This window comes from Chiloscyllium punctatum, chromosome 10 (assembly GCF_047496795.1).
Source record: "Chiloscyllium punctatum isolate Juve2018m chromosome 10, sChiPun1.3, whole genome shotgun sequence".
Classification (NCBI taxonomy): Eukaryota; Metazoa; Chordata; class Chondrichthyes; order Orectolobiformes; family Hemiscylliidae; genus Chiloscyllium; species Chiloscyllium punctatum.
In genome coordinates this window covers 122,866,307-122,882,837 of record NC_092748.1, presented here as the reverse complement: position 1 = coordinate 122,882,837, position 16,531 = coordinate 122,866,307, and the positions used below count along the sequence as shown (strand labels likewise).

The 16,531-nt window shown below is 44.2% G+C and overlaps 1 protein-coding gene across 3 annotated transcripts in view; it reads left to right on the top strand.

The window, feature by feature from the left end:
• Window positions 1-16,531, top strand: part of smarcal1 (SWI/SNF related, matrix associated, actin dependent regulator of chromatin, subfamily a-like 1) — a 164,880-nt gene that overhangs the window by 55,318 nt on the left and 93,031 nt on the right. For all 3 annotated transcript variants that reach the window (XM_072580072.1, XM_072580073.1, XM_072580071.1), the window contains 6 exons: window positions 1,332-1,515; window positions 2,926-3,076; window positions 6,212-6,373; window positions 10,107-10,172; window positions 10,387-10,527; window positions 15,928-16,146. In XM_072580072.1, coding sequence (XP_072436173.1) covers window positions 1,332-1,515; window positions 2,926-3,076; window positions 6,212-6,373; window positions 10,107-10,172; window positions 10,387-10,527; window positions 15,928-16,146 — 923 coding nt within the window. The remainder of the gene's footprint in view (window positions 1-1,331; window positions 1,516-2,925; window positions 3,077-6,211; window positions 6,374-10,106; window positions 10,173-10,386; window positions 10,528-15,927; window positions 16,147-16,531) is intronic.

Genomic DNA, 16,531 nt, shown 5'->3' with positions numbered 1-16,531 from the left:
CACTAAATCTCTGCTAGATCCTTGCTACCTCAACTTTAAGTAAGCTTCATCTTCCCTTTGCTGAGAAGCTCCTCTTGTCATCCAAGGAGCCTTCACCTTACCATTCCTTGCCTGTCTCAGTGGGATAAAGTTATCCAACACTCGCAACAAGTGCTGCTTAAACAACCTTGACATTTCTGCTGTAAATTTCCCGTAGAACAATTGTTCCCAATTAGTACTCCCCAGCTCTTGTCTAATACCAGTATAATTTCAGCTATGCCAATTAAATACCTTGGGTGGCACAGTGGTTAGCACTGCTGCCTCAGTGCCAGAGACCTGGGTTCATTTCCTGCCTCAGGCAACTGACTATGTGGTGTTTGCACATTCTCCCCGTGTCTGCGTGGGTTTCCTCCGGGTGCTCTGGTTTCCTCCCACAGTCCAAAAATGTGCAGGTTAGGTGATTTGGCCATGCTAAATTGCCCGTAGCATTAGGTGAAGGGGTAAACGTAGGGGAATGGGTCTGGGTGAGTTGCGCTTCGGCGGGTCAGTGTGGACTTGTTGGGCCGAAGGGCCTGTTTCCACACTGTATCTAATCTAATCTAATCTAATCTAACCTTCCCATAATGTCTGTTCCTATCCCTCTCCATGGCTATGGTAAAGGTGAGGCAGTTGTCGTCATTGTCACCGAAATGCTGTCCCACTGAGAAATCTGACATTTGGCCGGTGCAGAGGTATTGTACTGTTGGAGAGTTGGTACTGAGGAATGTCACCCTCTCATATGGTCAATACTGAGGGAGAACCTCGCTGTCAGAGTGTCAGTAGAAAGACAATGCTGTGCTGTCAGTGATGTTGTATTTTGGATGAAATACTAAACCTCATCCCACAACATTTTTATTTGGTTGGACAGAAGTGTTCCCATAGAACTATTGCAATATAGATCAGGTAGTTCTGTGGAGCGCTGTGGTCAATATAGACCTCAGCTCTCGCCACTGAATAAAGTTGCCTGGTCATTTATCAGATTGCTGTTGCTGTACATAAATAACTGCTGCATGTCCCACCTTACAGCGGTGATTCAATTTCAAAAGTCCTTCATTGGCTGTAAAACATATTGTATTATCCTAAGGTGGTGAAATGTGCTGTACAAATGTTAGTCATTTTAAATTGCATACTGTGTCAGTTTTACAATGCAGAATGTAGTCATTTGGCCTAATGTTTCTACCAACTCTCCAAACGAGTGCTTAATTTTGTGCCGCACACCCCCTCCCCTCCCCCACCTTCTCTATGTAACCCTAAGATTGCTTCTTTTCAGGTAACAGTTATCCTTATTCTTGGCTGTTTGTTGTGTATTTCAGTTGATGCACTATCAAAGATCTCTGATGTGCAAATAGAGCCATTCCCACGAGGGGTGCTGGAGATCTTCCTGCCCCAGTTCGAAAAGACCTCTCTGGAGCCTGTGGAAGTTCCAGAAGCTGATTTGTCAGCTGTCGATCCCAAACTGGTCCACAGCCTAATGCCATTCCAAAGGGATGGAGTGAAGTAAGTTTCAGTCTGTTGGTGTCTGTGTTTGAAGTTTTGGAGGAAAGTCTCAATGAAAAGGTTGCTGATTAACTGCGACCAGTGCATGTTCTGGACTACGGGCAGCTTGCTGAATTCTTACCCAAGTGAAACCCATTTTTTTAATTCCACTCTTGTTCTTTGCAGATAGAATGAACATAGTCATAGAGATGTACAGCATGGAAACAGACCCTTCGGTCCAACCCATCCATGCCGACCAGATATCCCAACCCAATCTAATCCCACCTGCCAGCACCAGGCCAGGCTTTGTGCCTTTTTCAACTAAACAAATGTTTTGTGGACCATTCCCTGTAGCGTTCTCCACAGAAATGTCTATATGGATTGGAGTTCACTTTCTAACCAATTAATGCACTTTTCTCATGAAATATAAGTTATTGTTCCATTAGAAATTTGATATCCTTGCAATTTTGTCTTGATCAGTGAAAGATCATAGAATTTAACAGGACAGGAGGAGACCATTCAATCCATCGTTCTTGAACTGGCTCCTGAAAGATCTACCCAGTTCATCCCATTCTCCAGCCCTATTTCCCTAGCCTTCTAAATTCATCATGGTCAAATATATATTCAGTTCTCTTTTGAAGCTTCCTGTGGAGTTTGCCTCTACCACTCTCCCAGGCAGTGCATTCCAAATTCTCTGAGTGAAGAAGTTTCTCCTCCTCACCCCACTCCAAACTCTTACTGACAATCTTGAAATTGTGGTCCCCAGATTTCGGCAATTCTTAAGTTTTCGTTATTCAGTGTTATATTTGTGTTATTTAAATCAAGCTTCCACATAAATGATCAAAACTTGTTGCAATCAACTATAAAATGAGACCAATTAGTCCATCAGGCTTAAGCAGGATCTCTGAGCCACTGTTTCCTTCATTTGATTGTCCTCCCTCCATTCCCATATCATTTTTATCCAACCACTCCTTTTCAAATATTTGTGTTTCTATTTTTAACAGTTGTTCTTGAATCTTTTTGCACTGATTCTGCTAGTTCATCCCAGCCCTAGCAGTACACTATCTTTATCCCTTATGTGGAATGCTTCAGTCCCATCATTGACAAAGTTAAAACTATCTTGGAGAAAACAATGGGTTTTTCCTAGATGCATGGTGTGAATGGCCTCTCTCACCTGGGTCAATAAAGTGTGGTGCTGGAGAAAGCACAGCAGGTCAGGCAGAACCCGAGCTGCCTGATGAAGGTTCCTGCCCGAAACGTTGACTCTCCTCAGATGCTGCCTGACCTGCAGTGCTTTCTCCTTCGGCACACTTTACCAGCTCTGACTTTCCAGCATCTGCACTCCTTGCTATCTCCTTTCACATCTGTGCTTTGAGATAAACCCTATTTTGTTTCCTGGTGATGGTATATTGAAGGTTTGTGTCTTGACAGTTTTGCCGTATCTCGGGGAGGCCGTTTGCTGTTGGCTGATGACATGGGACTTGGGAAGACTCTTCAAGCCATTTGCATTGCCACAGTTTATCGTAATGAATGGCCGGTGCTCGTCATTACGCCATCGTCTGTCCGATTTACCTGGGCACAGGTATATGCTGTACTGTTGCACAACGAGAGAGGCAGCCTCTCCGCTTCAGCACATTCACCTTGTAAGATATAAGAAACAGAAAGAGATATAACAATTGTAGTTTACAAGTGGACTTTAAGAGTGTGTGTTGTTGGAGTGGACTCATCCAGGCAAGTGAGCAGATTATTGTTGAGCAGCCAATGCCTGGTGGCACTGTTGATGACACTTTCCATCACTTTACTGATGTTTAAGAACAGACTGGGGCACTAATTGCCCAGGTTGAATTTGTCTTGCTATTTGTATACACCTGGTCAGTTTTCCACATTGTCAGGTAAATGCCACTACCTAGTAAGTACTGGAGGACACAGAGTCATAGAGATGTACAGCATGGAAACAGACCGTTCGGTCCAACCCGTCCATGCCGACCAGATATCCCAACCCAATCTAGTCCCACCTGCTAGCATCCGACCATATCCCTCCAAACTCTTCCTATTCACATACCCATCCAAATGCCTCTTAAATGTTGCAATTGTACCAGCCTCCACCACTTACTCTGGCAGCTCATTCCATTCACATGCCACTCTGTGTGAAAAGGTTGCCCCGTAGGTCTTTTTTATATCTTTCCCCTCTTGCCCTAAACCTATGCCCTCTAGTTCTGGATTCTCTGACCCCAGGGAAAAGACTTTGCCTATTTACCCTATCCATGGCCCTCATAATTTTGTAAACCTCTATCAGGTCACCCCTCAGCCTCTGACGCTCCAGGGAAATCAGCCCCAGCCTGTTCAGCCTCTCCTTATAGCTCAAATCCTCCAACCCTGGCAACATCCTTGTCAATCTTTTCTGACCCTTTTAAGTTTCACATCTTTCCGATAGGAAGGAGACCAGAATTACATGCAATATTCCAACAGTGGCCTAATCAATGTCCTGTACAGCCACAACATGACCTCCTAACTTCTGTACTCAATACTCTGACCAATAAAGGAAAGCATGCCAAACGCCGCCTTCACTATCCTATCTACTTGCAACTCCACTTTCAAGGAGCTATGAACCTGCACTCCAAGGTCTCTTTGTTCAGCAACACTCCCTAGGACCTTACTATTAAGTGTATAAGTCCTGCTAAGATTTGCTTTCCCAAAATGCAGCACCTCTCATTTATCTGAATTAAACTCTATCTGCCACTTCTCAGCCCATTGGCCCATCTGGTCCAGATCCTGAGATAACCCTCTTCACTGTCCACTACACTTCCAATTTTGGTGTCATCTGCAAACTTACCAACTGTATGTTGTGGTTCTGTTTGCTGAGCTGGTAATTTGTCTTGCAAACGTTTTGTCCCCTGTCTAGGTGACATTCTCAGTGCTTGGGAACCTCCTGTGAAGCGCTTCTGTGATGTTTCCTCCGGCATTTATAGTGGCCTGTCTCTGCCGCTTCCGGTTGTCAGTTCCAGCTGTCCGCTGTAGTGGCCGGTATATTGGGTCCAGGTCGCTATGACAAGCAACATGAATTCGACTGGGACAACACTACCATTATAGGGCAAGCCAAACAGAGAACAGCCAGGGAATTCCTAGAGGCATGGCACTCATCCACAGACTCTATCAACAAACACATCGACCTGGACCCAATATAACGGCCACTACAGCGGACAGCTCGAACTGACAACCGGAAGCGGCAGAGACAGGCCACTATAAATGCCGGAGGAAATAGCACAGAAGCCCTTCACAGGAGGCTCCCAAGCACTGAGGATGTCACCTAGACAGGGGACGAAACGTTTGCAAGACAAATTCCCAGCTCGGCGAACAGAACCACAACAATGAGCACCCGAGCTACAAATCTTCTCCAAACTTTGATTACCAACTGTATCTCTTATGCTCGCATCCAAATCATTTGTATCAATTACAAAAAGTAGAGGGCCCAGCACCAATCCTTGTGGCACTCCACTGGTGACACGCCTCCAGTCTGAAAAACTACCCTCCACCACCACCCTCTGTCTTCTATCTTTGACCCAGTTATGTATCCAAATGGCCAGTTCTCCCTGTATTCCATGAGATCTAACCTTGCTAATCAGTCTCCCGTGGGGAACCTTGTCGAACGCCTTACTGAAGTCCATATAGATCTCATCTACCACTATGCCCTCATCAATCATATTTGTTACTTCTTCAAAAAACTTAAGTTTGTGAGACATGATTTCCAACGTACAAAGCCATGTTGATTATCCCTAATCAGTTCTTGCTTTTCCAAATACGTGTACATCCTGTCCCTCAGGATTCCCTCCAACAAGTTGCCCACCACCGACGTCAGGCTCACTGGTCTATAGTTCCCTGGCTTGTCCTTACCACACTTCTTAAACAGTGGCACCACATTAGCCAACCTCCAGTCTTCCGGCACTTCACCTGTGACTATCGTGGGCGGCACGGTGGCACAGTGGTTAGCACTGCTGCCTCACAGCGCCGGAGACCCGGGTTCAATTCCCGCCTCAGGCGACTGACTGTGTGGAGTTTGCACGTTCTCCCCGTGTCTGCGTGGGTTTCCTCCGGGTGCTCCGGTTTCCTCCCACAGTCCAGAGATGTGCAGGTCAGGTGAATTGGCCATGCTAAATTGTCCGTACTGTTAGGTAAGGGGTAGATGTAGATGTAGGGGTATGGGTGGGTTACGCTTCGGCGGGGCGGTGTGGACTTGTTGGGCCGAAGGGCCTGTTTCCACACTGTAACTAATCTAATCTAATCTAATCTAATCTAATCTAATCTAATTATGGAGCCTCCTCTTTCAGTGAATTGTTTAATTAATAGTCCCTGTCATGTGTCTGTATGCACAGGGGTTACCTAGGGAGTGTTTCAGTATGTACAGAGGGTTACCCAGAGAATCTGTGTATGTGCAGATGATTACCCAGGGAGTTTGTCAACATATACAGGCAGTGTATACATAGGCTGTACCTCAGGATTCAGTCAGTGTGAATTGGGGGTTACCCAGGGAGTGTATCAGTATGTACTAGGGTTTACCTGGGGATTGTGATATTGTGTACAAGAGATCTTGAGCAGTTTGTCAGTATATACAAGGGTCCTCCCTTGGGAGTATGTGTGTGAAGACTGGGCAATCATGAGTGCTGTTTCAGAGATGCAGTCTTTGAATTGGGTAATTCAAATGAACATTTTTCTTTTTCAGGCTTTTAGCCAATGGTTGCCATCGTTGGATACTAAGGCTATTGACGTTATACTGACAGGAAAAGATCGACTATCATCCTCTCGTGTCAGCATAATCAGCTATGACCTGCTTGCTAAACTCAGGAATCAGTTGATGGAGAAACACTTCCAGGTCATCATTGTAGTAAGTGGAATCTATAACATAGAGCAATACAGCTCAGAACAGGGCCTTCGGCCCTCAATGTTGCACCGACCTGTGAACTATTCTCAGCTCGTCCCCCTACTCTATCCCAAAATCATCCATGTGCTTATCTAAGGATTGTTTAAATCTCCCTAATGTGGCTGAGTTGACTATCTTAGCAGGTAGGGCATTCCACGCCCTTACCACTCTCTGTGTAAAGAAAAGTAGATACGTCATTCTTTATTCCGAGCCAGAATGAAGGAGATACTAGTTCATCCTCCGTATATAATCAGTGTACAATAGTTCACCTCAAGTAGAATGATTGCAGATACTAAAATACCTTTAGTACAGAGAGGAAGTTTAGGAAAACAACAGACTTTAAATGCAAAAAAACTGCAGAAAGCTGGAGGGTGCTTGTACATGAAACACAGAAAACTAGCACGTAGGTGCAGCAAGTAATCAGGAAGGCCGATGTAATGGTGGCCCTTAGTTCAAGGGGTTGGAGTTAGCGAGTTTTGAGAAGACTGGCGTATAAGAGTAGGGAAGTCTTACTGTGACTGTCCAAGGTGCTGGTGAGACTTTTTATAGAATGTTACAGTGCAATACAAGCCTTGGGTCCTCCATGTTGTACTGACCTGTGAAATTAGTCTGATGCCCATCTGACCTATACTGTTCAATTATTATCTATATGTATATCCAATGCCCATCTAAATACCCGTAACATTGGCAAGTCTATTACTTTTGCAGGCAGGCCGTTACACGCCCCTACTACTGAGTAAAGAACCTAACCCTGATGTCTGTCCTAAATCTATCACCCCTCAATTTAAAGCTATGTCCCTTCGTCTTAGACTTCATCATCTGAGGAAAAAGGCTCTCACTGTCCATGCTACCTAACCCTCTAGCTTTGCGTCTTGATTAAGTCACCCCTCAAACTTCTTCTCTCCAACGAAAACAGCCTCAGTTCCCTCAGTCTTTCCTCATAAGACCTTCCCTCCATACCAGGCAACATCCTAGTAAATCTCCTCTGAATCCTTTCCAAAGCTTCCACATCCTTCCTATAATGTGGTGACCAGAACTGTACGCAATATTTCAGGTGCAGTCTTACCAGTGTCTTGTACAGCTGAAGCATGACCTCTTGGCTCCGAAACCCAACCCCCATACCAATAAACAGCAACACCCCCTATCCGTTTTTAACAATCCAATCAACCTGGGTGGCAACTTTCAGGGATTTATGCACCTGGATACAGAGGTCTCTGTTCATCTACACTGCCAAGAATCTTACTATTAGCCCAGTACGCGGCATTCCTGTAACTACTTCCAAAGTGAACTGCCTCACACTTTTCCCCATTAAACTCCATTTGCCACTTCTCTGCATCTTCTCTATGTCCCTTAGTAACCCACAACATCCTTTGGCACTATCCACAACTCTGCCTACCTTCATGTCATCTGCAAATTTACTAACCCATCCTTCTACACTCACATTCAGATCATTTATAAAAATGACAAACAGCAGTGGCCCCAAAACAGATCCTTGTGGCACACCACTGGTAACTGAGCTCCAGGATGAACATTTCCCATTAACCACCACCGCTCTGTCTTTCAGCTAGCCAATTTCTGATCCAGACCACTGAATTACCTTCAATCCCAAATCTTTGTGCAACAGACTACCGTGTGGAACCTTACCAAATGCCTTACTGAAATCCATATACACCGCATTAACCACTTTACCACATCAACTCAAAATGGAGTACTGTGATCCTTATTTAAGGAAATATATCATTTTATTGGAGGCAGTTCAGAGAGGGTTCACTAGGATGGTCCCCAATATTGAATGAATGATTTTATTGTCACGTGTATTTTACTGAGGAAAACCGGGAAATACTGTGAAAAGCTTTTCCACTATCGTCATGTTCCAACATCATTTTGAAAAGTTTACAAATAAAAAAAAGTTAGATCTAACTGAGAGAGTCCATTAGTCCATCATAAATGGATTGTTCTATGAGCAGGTTGGGACTCTACTCTCTGACGTTTAGAAGAATGAAAGGTGATCTCGTTGAAATATATAGGTTTATTCAGGGGCTTAATGCTGAGAGGTTGTGTTCGCTCATGGGAGATTGTGGGACCTGAGGGTATAGTCCCAGAAGAGAAAAGGAATTTCTTCAACTGCAGTGTGGTTGATCTATGGAAAGAATTGCTGTAGAGGGTTGTGGAGACCAAGTCATTGAATGTATTTAAGACAGAGATAGATAAGTTCTTGATTGGTAAAGGGATCAAGGGCTACAAGGAGAAGGCAAGAGAATGAGGTTGAGAAACATATATCAGCTAAGATCGAATGGAGGAGCAGATTCAATAGCCGTATAGCCTAATTCTGCTCCTTTCTCTAATGGTTTCATGGGTATCAATTTGAGACTAAGATGAGAAATTTCTGCTCTGGGTTGAGAGTCCTTGGACTTCATTGCCACAGAAAGCTGTGCAAGCAGAGCTCTTGTCTGTATTTAAGATAGATTGATTCTTGATCAGTTGGGAAGTCGAGGGTTACCAGGAAAGGGCAAATAAGTGGACGTGAGGAATGTCAGATCAGCTAGGAACCTGCTGAATGGCAGGGAGATTTGAGGGGCTGAACAGCCTCTTTCTGTTCCTACTACTTATGGTCTTTCCCAAACACTGATAACTTGCTGGTCTGTAATTCCCTGGTTTAATTTTATTACCCTTCTTGAATAGTGTATCCATGTTAGCTCCAGTCCTCTGACATCTGCCAAAGTGCATGACCTCACATTTCCCACATGATTTTCCATCTGCCAAGTTTTTACCCTCTCCATTAAAGTGTCTGTATCCTCCTGCAGCTCTGCGTTATCCTCAGCACTTGCTTTTTCATTTATTTTTGTACCAGGCTTGGCTACATTCATTTTCCTCATCCAAGTCATTAATATCTCTGGTAAATAATTGTGGTCCCACTACTAACCTCTTTGTTACTGCACTAGTTAGAGGTTAAGCAAATCACAGCAACTAATATGCACACACAACTCCCACTCTCTGCATGTAAAATGAATAACCAGTTCATTTATTCCTGGTGATGTATATCATTAAATCAGAGACTGATATAATGCAGGAGAAAGTGAGGACTGCAGATGCTGCAGATCAGAGCTGAAAATGTGTTGCTGGAAAAGCGCAGCAGGTCAGGCAGCATAAAAGGAGCAGGAGAATCGACGTTTCGGGCATAAGCCCTTCTTCAGGAATGAGGAGAGTGTGCCAAGCAGCTAAGATAAAAGATAGGGAGGAGGGACATGGGGGAGGGGCGTTGGGAATGCAATAGGTGGAAGGAGGTTAAGGTGAGGGTGATAGGCCGGAGAGGGGGTGGGGGCGGAGAGGTCGGGAAGAAGATTGCAGGTCAAGAAGGCGGTGCTGAGTCCGAGGGTTGGCAGTGAGATAAGGTGGGGGGAGGGGAAATGAGAAAGCTGGAGAAGCTTTCTCTGGGTAAGCTCTGGCAAAGTTTGGATCATGACTGGACAGCCTGTTAGGAAGATTTTGCAAGGTTTAGTGAGCTAGTCTATTGGTAAAGCCTAAACTTCATAGAAAATGATTTTTTTTTAAATTGAAGTTTAGATGATGCCAGCTGAGAGTTTTGAACAGGATTCCATTGCCTAAGATTATCTGACTGTTGTAACTGTCTTTCACTGTGCCTTGCACAGCAGTTCACTACTTGGATTTCTAAATCTGTATCTCTCTCACATTTTAGGATGAATCTCATTTCCTGAAGAATATGAAGACAGCCCGATGTAAAGCTGCTCACCCCCTCCTCCAGGTGTGTCCTGTGTTGGGAGGTGCCTGATTTCTGAACCTCAGCCTTTCTCTCTGTATCTGAATGAAATACCAACCAGATCACATTTTCTCTCTCAACACTGGAACAGAATGTGTTTGATTCTTGTCATTACTGCGTTATGGGAGAGCGGACCAGATAGAGGCTGTGCTGTGACCAGTGTATGGAGCTTAACTCCTATTGCTGATCTTTTTTTCAGGCAGCAAAGAGACTCCTCCTCCTCTCTGGGACACCAGCCATGTCCAGACCAGCTGAGCTGTACAGTCAGATAGCTGTGCTCCAACCCAAACTGTTTCCAAACTTCCATGATTTTGGAGTCCGTTACTGTGCTGCCAAACGGGTGAGTATTCTTGAACATTTATTCATTCATGTATTCATATTCCCAGCCCAGAATCAGTCAGAGGTGGAGGTGAGTTTAACAGCCATCACTAAGAAGGAAATGCTAGGAAAGCTGAAAGGTTTGAAGGTGGATAAATCACCTAGATTTAGATGATTTAGATTTAGATGGGCTACCTTAGAGTTCTGAGGGAGATAAACTGAGGTGATGTAGAGGCAGTGGTGGGGATCTTTAAGAATCAATGGAGTTAGGGAGAGACCCACAGGACTGGAAAATGGCTAATGTAATGTCCCTGTTTCAGAAGGGATGAAGGCAGGAGATGGGAAATTAAAGCCAGTTAACCTGACCTCAGTTGTTGGTAAAATGTAGTCAGTTATTATCGATGAGATTGCAAGTAGTTGGAAGTGTATGGGAAAGTAGGGCCATGTCAGCATGGCTTCAGCAATGGGAAATTGTGCTTGACAAATCTGTTAGAATTCTTTTGAGGAGCTAATGAGGAAGTTGGACAAAGGAGAGCCAGTGATCTATTTATACTTTCAGAACACCTTTAATAAGGTGCTGCATAGGAAGCTGTAAAATAAGACAAAAGCCCATGGTGATAGGGGCAAGGATAGAGGATTGGCTGACTGGCAGAAGGATGGAAGCCATTGACTGGTGAAGTTCAGCATGTTTTTAGATTAGATTAGATTAGTTACAGTGTGGAAACAGGCCCTTCGGCCCAACAAGTCCACACCGCCCCGCCGAAGCGTAACCCACCCATACCCCTACATCTACATCTACCCCTTACCTAACACTATGGGCAATTTAGCATGGCCAATTCACCTGACCTGCACATCTCTGGACTGTGGGAGGAAACCGGAGCACCCGGAGGAAACCCACGCAGACACGGGGAGAACATGCAAACTCCACACAGTCAGTCGCCTGAGGCGGGAATTGAACCCGGATCTCTGGCGCTGTGAGGCAGCAGTGCTAACCACTGTGCCACCGTGCCGCCCACATGTGTATGTTTTGAGATTGCAGCTGTTCATGTTACACATTAACAATCTGGACGATGGATCTGAAGGCACTGTTGCTCAGTTTGCAGATAGTACAAAGATAAGTGGAAGGACAGGTAGTGTTGAGGAGGCAAGGAGGCTGCAGGATTTGGACAGGCTAGCGGATTGGGCAGAGAAGGGGCAGATGGAATACAATGTGAGTCGGCATCAAAGTCAGCATGGTTTTATCGTTTGACTAATTTGCTAGAGTTCTTCAAAGATGTAACAAGCAAAGTGGATAATAGGGATCCTGTAGATGTAATATATCTGAATTCCAGAAGGCGTTTGATAAGGTGCTGCAGAAAGGTTAATTCACAAGGTTTGATCATATATAGGATATGGGGTAATTTTATTGGTTAGGATAGGTGACTAATTGATGGACAGAAGAAAGAGAGTCAGAATAAATGTTTTTTCTTCTCTGGATGGAAAAATGTAACCAGTATGGTGCCACGGGGTTCAGTCCTTTGACCACAGCTATTTACTATTTACATTAACAATTTAGATACAGGGATAGAAGACTCTAAAGCCACATTTGTGGGTGACACTAATATAGGCGAGATGGTAAATTGCAATGAGGAAATAAATGGATATAGATGGGTTAGGAGGGTGGGCTAAAATGTGGCAGATGGAGTTTAACGTGGATAAGTGTGAAGTCATGCATTTTGGTTGGAAAAATGGGAAGGCAACCTATTATCTAAATGGGGAGAGATTTCAGGGTGTCCCCCATTCATGAGTCACACAAAGCTAGCATGCCGGTACAGCAGATAATAAAGAAAGTAAATGGAATGTTGGCTTTTATAGCTAAATACATAGAATATAAAGGTAAGGAAGTATTGTTGCAACGATACAAAACATTGGTGAGACCGCACCTGAAGTATTGTGCACAATTTAGGGAGGAAGGGTGTAGTGGCATTGGAGCCAATTCACAGGAGGTTCACTAGAATGAAGCCAGAGATGAGGATTTTTTGATATGAAGAGAGAGTGAACAGTTTAAGCCTATACTCTCTGGAATTCAGAAGAATGAGGGGAGATCAAATTGAGGTATATGAGATAATGAAAGATATATGAATAAAGTAAATGTGGAGTGAATGCTTCATCTTGTGGGGCATCTAATACGAGAGATCTTAGTCTTAGGATAAGGGGTAGCAAATTTTAAAACTGAGTTAATGAGAAACTGTTTCTCCCAAAGGGTTGTGAATCTGTGGAATTTGCTCCCCCAAGGTACAGTGGCTACTGGGACAGTGAGTAAATTTAGGGAGGAGTTAGACAGATTTTCAATTGATAATGGATTGAAGAATTATGGGGAGAAGGCAGGAAATGGGGGTGAGGAGCATATCAGCCATGATTGAATGGCAGAGCAGATTGATGGACCAAGTGGCCTAATTTCTGCTCCTATATCTTATGAAGTTATGTGGGAAGGTGTGATGTTATGCACTTTGATAGGTAGCACAGAGGCATAGTAGACTAGATGGGATTGAGGTTCACAAGGTGGAGGTGTTAGCAATTCTTAAAAGTGTGAAAATAGCTAGATCCCCTGGGCCAGGTAGGATTTATCCTAGGATTGTCTGGGAAGCCAGGGAGGAGATTGCAGAGCCTTCGGCATTGATCTTTATGTTTTCATTGTCTACAGGAATAGTGAAAGAAGACTGGAGTTTAGCAAAGTAAAAACAATGACTGCAGATGCTGAAAGTCAAATACTGGATTAGTGGTGCTGGAAGAGCACAGCAGTTCAGACAGCATCCAACGAGCAGCGAAATCAACGTTTCGGGCAAAAGCCCTTCATCAGGAATAAAGGCAGTGAGCCTGAAGCATGGAGAGATAAGCTAGAGCTCTAGCTTATCTCTCCATGCTTCAGGCTCACTGCCTTTATTCCTGATGAAGGGCTTTTGCCCGAAACGTTGATTTCGCTGCTCGTTGGATGCTGTCTGAACTGCTGTGCTCTTCCAGCACCACTAATCCAGTAATGGAGTTTAGCAAATATTGACGTCTTATTCAAGAAGGGGAGTAGAGATGCCCTGTTGGAAAAGGTTATAAAAGATAGAATTTATAATCACTTAGCGAAGAATACGTTGATTAGGGCTAATCAGCACTGTTTTGTGAAGGATAGGTTGTGTCTCACACACTTTATTGAGTTCTTTGAATTGGTGATAAAACAGGTGGATGAGGGTAAAGTGGTTGATGTGGTGTATGTGGATTTCACTAAGACATTTGATAAGGTTCCCCACGGTAGGCTATTGCAGAAAATATGGAGACATGGGATTGAGGGTGATTTAGCAGTTTGGATCAGATATTGACAAGCTGAAAGAAAACAGGGTGGTTGATGGGAAATGTTCATCATGGAATTCAGTTGCTAGTGGTGTACCTCAAGGATCTGTTTTGGGATCACTGCTGTTTTTCATTTTTATAAATGACCTGGATGAGGGTGTAGAAGGATGGGTTAGTAAATTTGTAGATGGTACTAAGGTTGTTAGAGTTGTGGATAGTGATGAAGATGTTGCGGGCTACATGGGGACAGATAAGCTGCAGAGGTGGACTGAGAGGTGGCAAATGGAGTATAACACAGAAAAGTGTGAGGTGATTCACTTTCAAAGGTGCAACAGGAATGCAGAGTACTGGGCTAATGGTAAGATCCTTGGTAGTGTGGATGAGCAGAGAGATCTCTGTGTCCATGTACATAGATCCCAGAAGTGTGCCATCCAGGTTACAGGATTGTTAAGAAGGCATATGACACGTTAGCTTTTATTGTTAGTGGGATTGAGTTTCAGAGCCATGAGGTCATGCTGCAGCTGTACAAAACTCTGATGCAGCCACACTTGGAGTATTGTGTACAGTTCTAGTCACTGCATTATAGGAAGGATGTGGGATCTTTGGAGAGGGTTGAGAGGAGATTCACGAGGATATTGCCTGGTATGGAGGGAATGCCTTATAAGGAAAGGCTGAGGGACTTGAGGCTGTTTTCATTAGAGAGAAGAAGGTTGAGAGGTGACTTAATTGAGACATGCAAAATAATCAGAAGTTTAAATAGGGTGAACAGTGAGTGCCTTTTTTCTCGGATGTGATGGATAGCACGAGGGGACATAGCTTTACAATGAGGGGTGATAGATATAGGACAAATGTCAGAGGTAGTTTCTTTACTCAGAGTAGTAGGGGCATGGAACACATTGATTGCAACAGTAATAGACTTGCCAACTTTAAGGGCATTTAAGTGGTCATTGGATAAACATATGGATGAAAATGAAATAGTGTAGGATAGATGAGCTTCAGATTGGTTCCACAGGATGGCACAACATTGAGGCCAAAGGGCCTGTACTGCACTGTAATGTTCTATGTTCATACTCTATTTTCTAAATAGGGAAAGGCTTTGAAAATCTGAAGCAAAAGGGACTTTGGAATCCTAGTTAAAGATGCTCTTAAGGTTAATGTGCAGGATCAGTTGGTTTTTAGGAATGCAAATGCAATGTTAGATTCATCTCGAGGTCTAGAATTAAGAGCAGGGATGTACTGCTGAGGCTGTATCAGGCTCTGGTCAGACTGCATTTGGATTATCGTGAGCAATTTGAACCTCATTTCTAAGGACTGACGTGCTGGTCTTAGAGGAAGAACCAGAAGAGGTTCAGAATAATGATCCTGGGAATGAAGTGGTTGACATGAGAGCTGTTGAGGGCTCTGGGTCTGAACTTGAAGGAGTTTAGAGGTATGAGGGGGTTCTCATTGAAACTTACAGAATACTGAGAGAAAAACTATAAAATTGCTGGAAAAACTGAGCAGATCTGGCAGCATGTGTGGAGAGAAATCAGAGTTAGTGTTTCGGGTTGAGTGACCCTTCATCCGAATATTGAGAGGTTTGGATTGAGTGGATGTGGAGAAGTTGTCTCCATTAGTAGAAGATACTAGGACCCAAGGGCACATAGATCAAGAGAAATTCTTGATACTAAGGCAATCAAAGGTTTTATTTTTAATTCATTCATGGGATGTGGACATCACTGGCTAGCCTGAAGTGGGGAAAGAGAAGGCAGGAGAATGGTTTTGAGAAACAGAACGACCATGATTGAATGGCTAAGTAGACTGAATGAGCCAAATGGCCTAATTCTGCTCCTAATATCTTATGGTTTTATGGTCCTCCGCTCAAATTGTTCTCTCCCTTCTCTCCAGTCTTCCTTAACTCTCCAAATGCTCAACCACCATTCCCCATTTTCTCTGCTTCACCGCAATCTCCCTGTCTCATACTCTTCCCCATCTCCTTTCTCCCATGGCCCTCCACACAGGCCCTCTCTCCCTACAACTTAACCCCTCTTCCCCTGTATTGCTTTCTTTTCCCATCCTTGTTCTCCCACACCCAGCTTACGTCGTTGCTCTTGTCATTTGGCAGTTGCCCTGGGGATGGGATTACTCAGGATCATCCAATTTGGTGGAACTGCGGCTCTTGCTTCTGGAGTCCCTCATGATCAGGCGGCTAAAATCTGATGTCCTGTCACAGTTACCAGCTAAGAGGCGCAAGGTGGTGCTTGTACAGCCTGAGGGTGTGAGTGCGAAAGCGAGGGCAGCATTGGAGGCAGCTGCAAAAGAGATGACAAAAGACCACAAAACGGTATGTGGTGATGAATATGACAATTATAGACATTTTAGAGAAGAAATGAGATTCCTTATTGATACCTGATCTTGTTACAAACTTCACTCATTGGAAAATTGTGACTCAAAGTTTGGGAGAAGATTTGTAGCTCGGGTGCTCGTTGTTGTGGTTCTGTTCGCCGAGCTGGGAATTTGTGTTGCAGACGTTTCGTCCCCTGTCTAGGTGACATCCTCAGTGCTTGGGAGCCTCCTGTGAAGCGCTTCTGTGCTGTTTCCTCCGGCATTTGTAGTGATCACTATAAATGCCGGAGGAAACATCACAGAAGCGCTTCACAGGAGGTTCCCAAGCACTGAGGATGTCACCTAAACAGGGGGTGAAACGTCTGCAACACAAATTCCCAGCT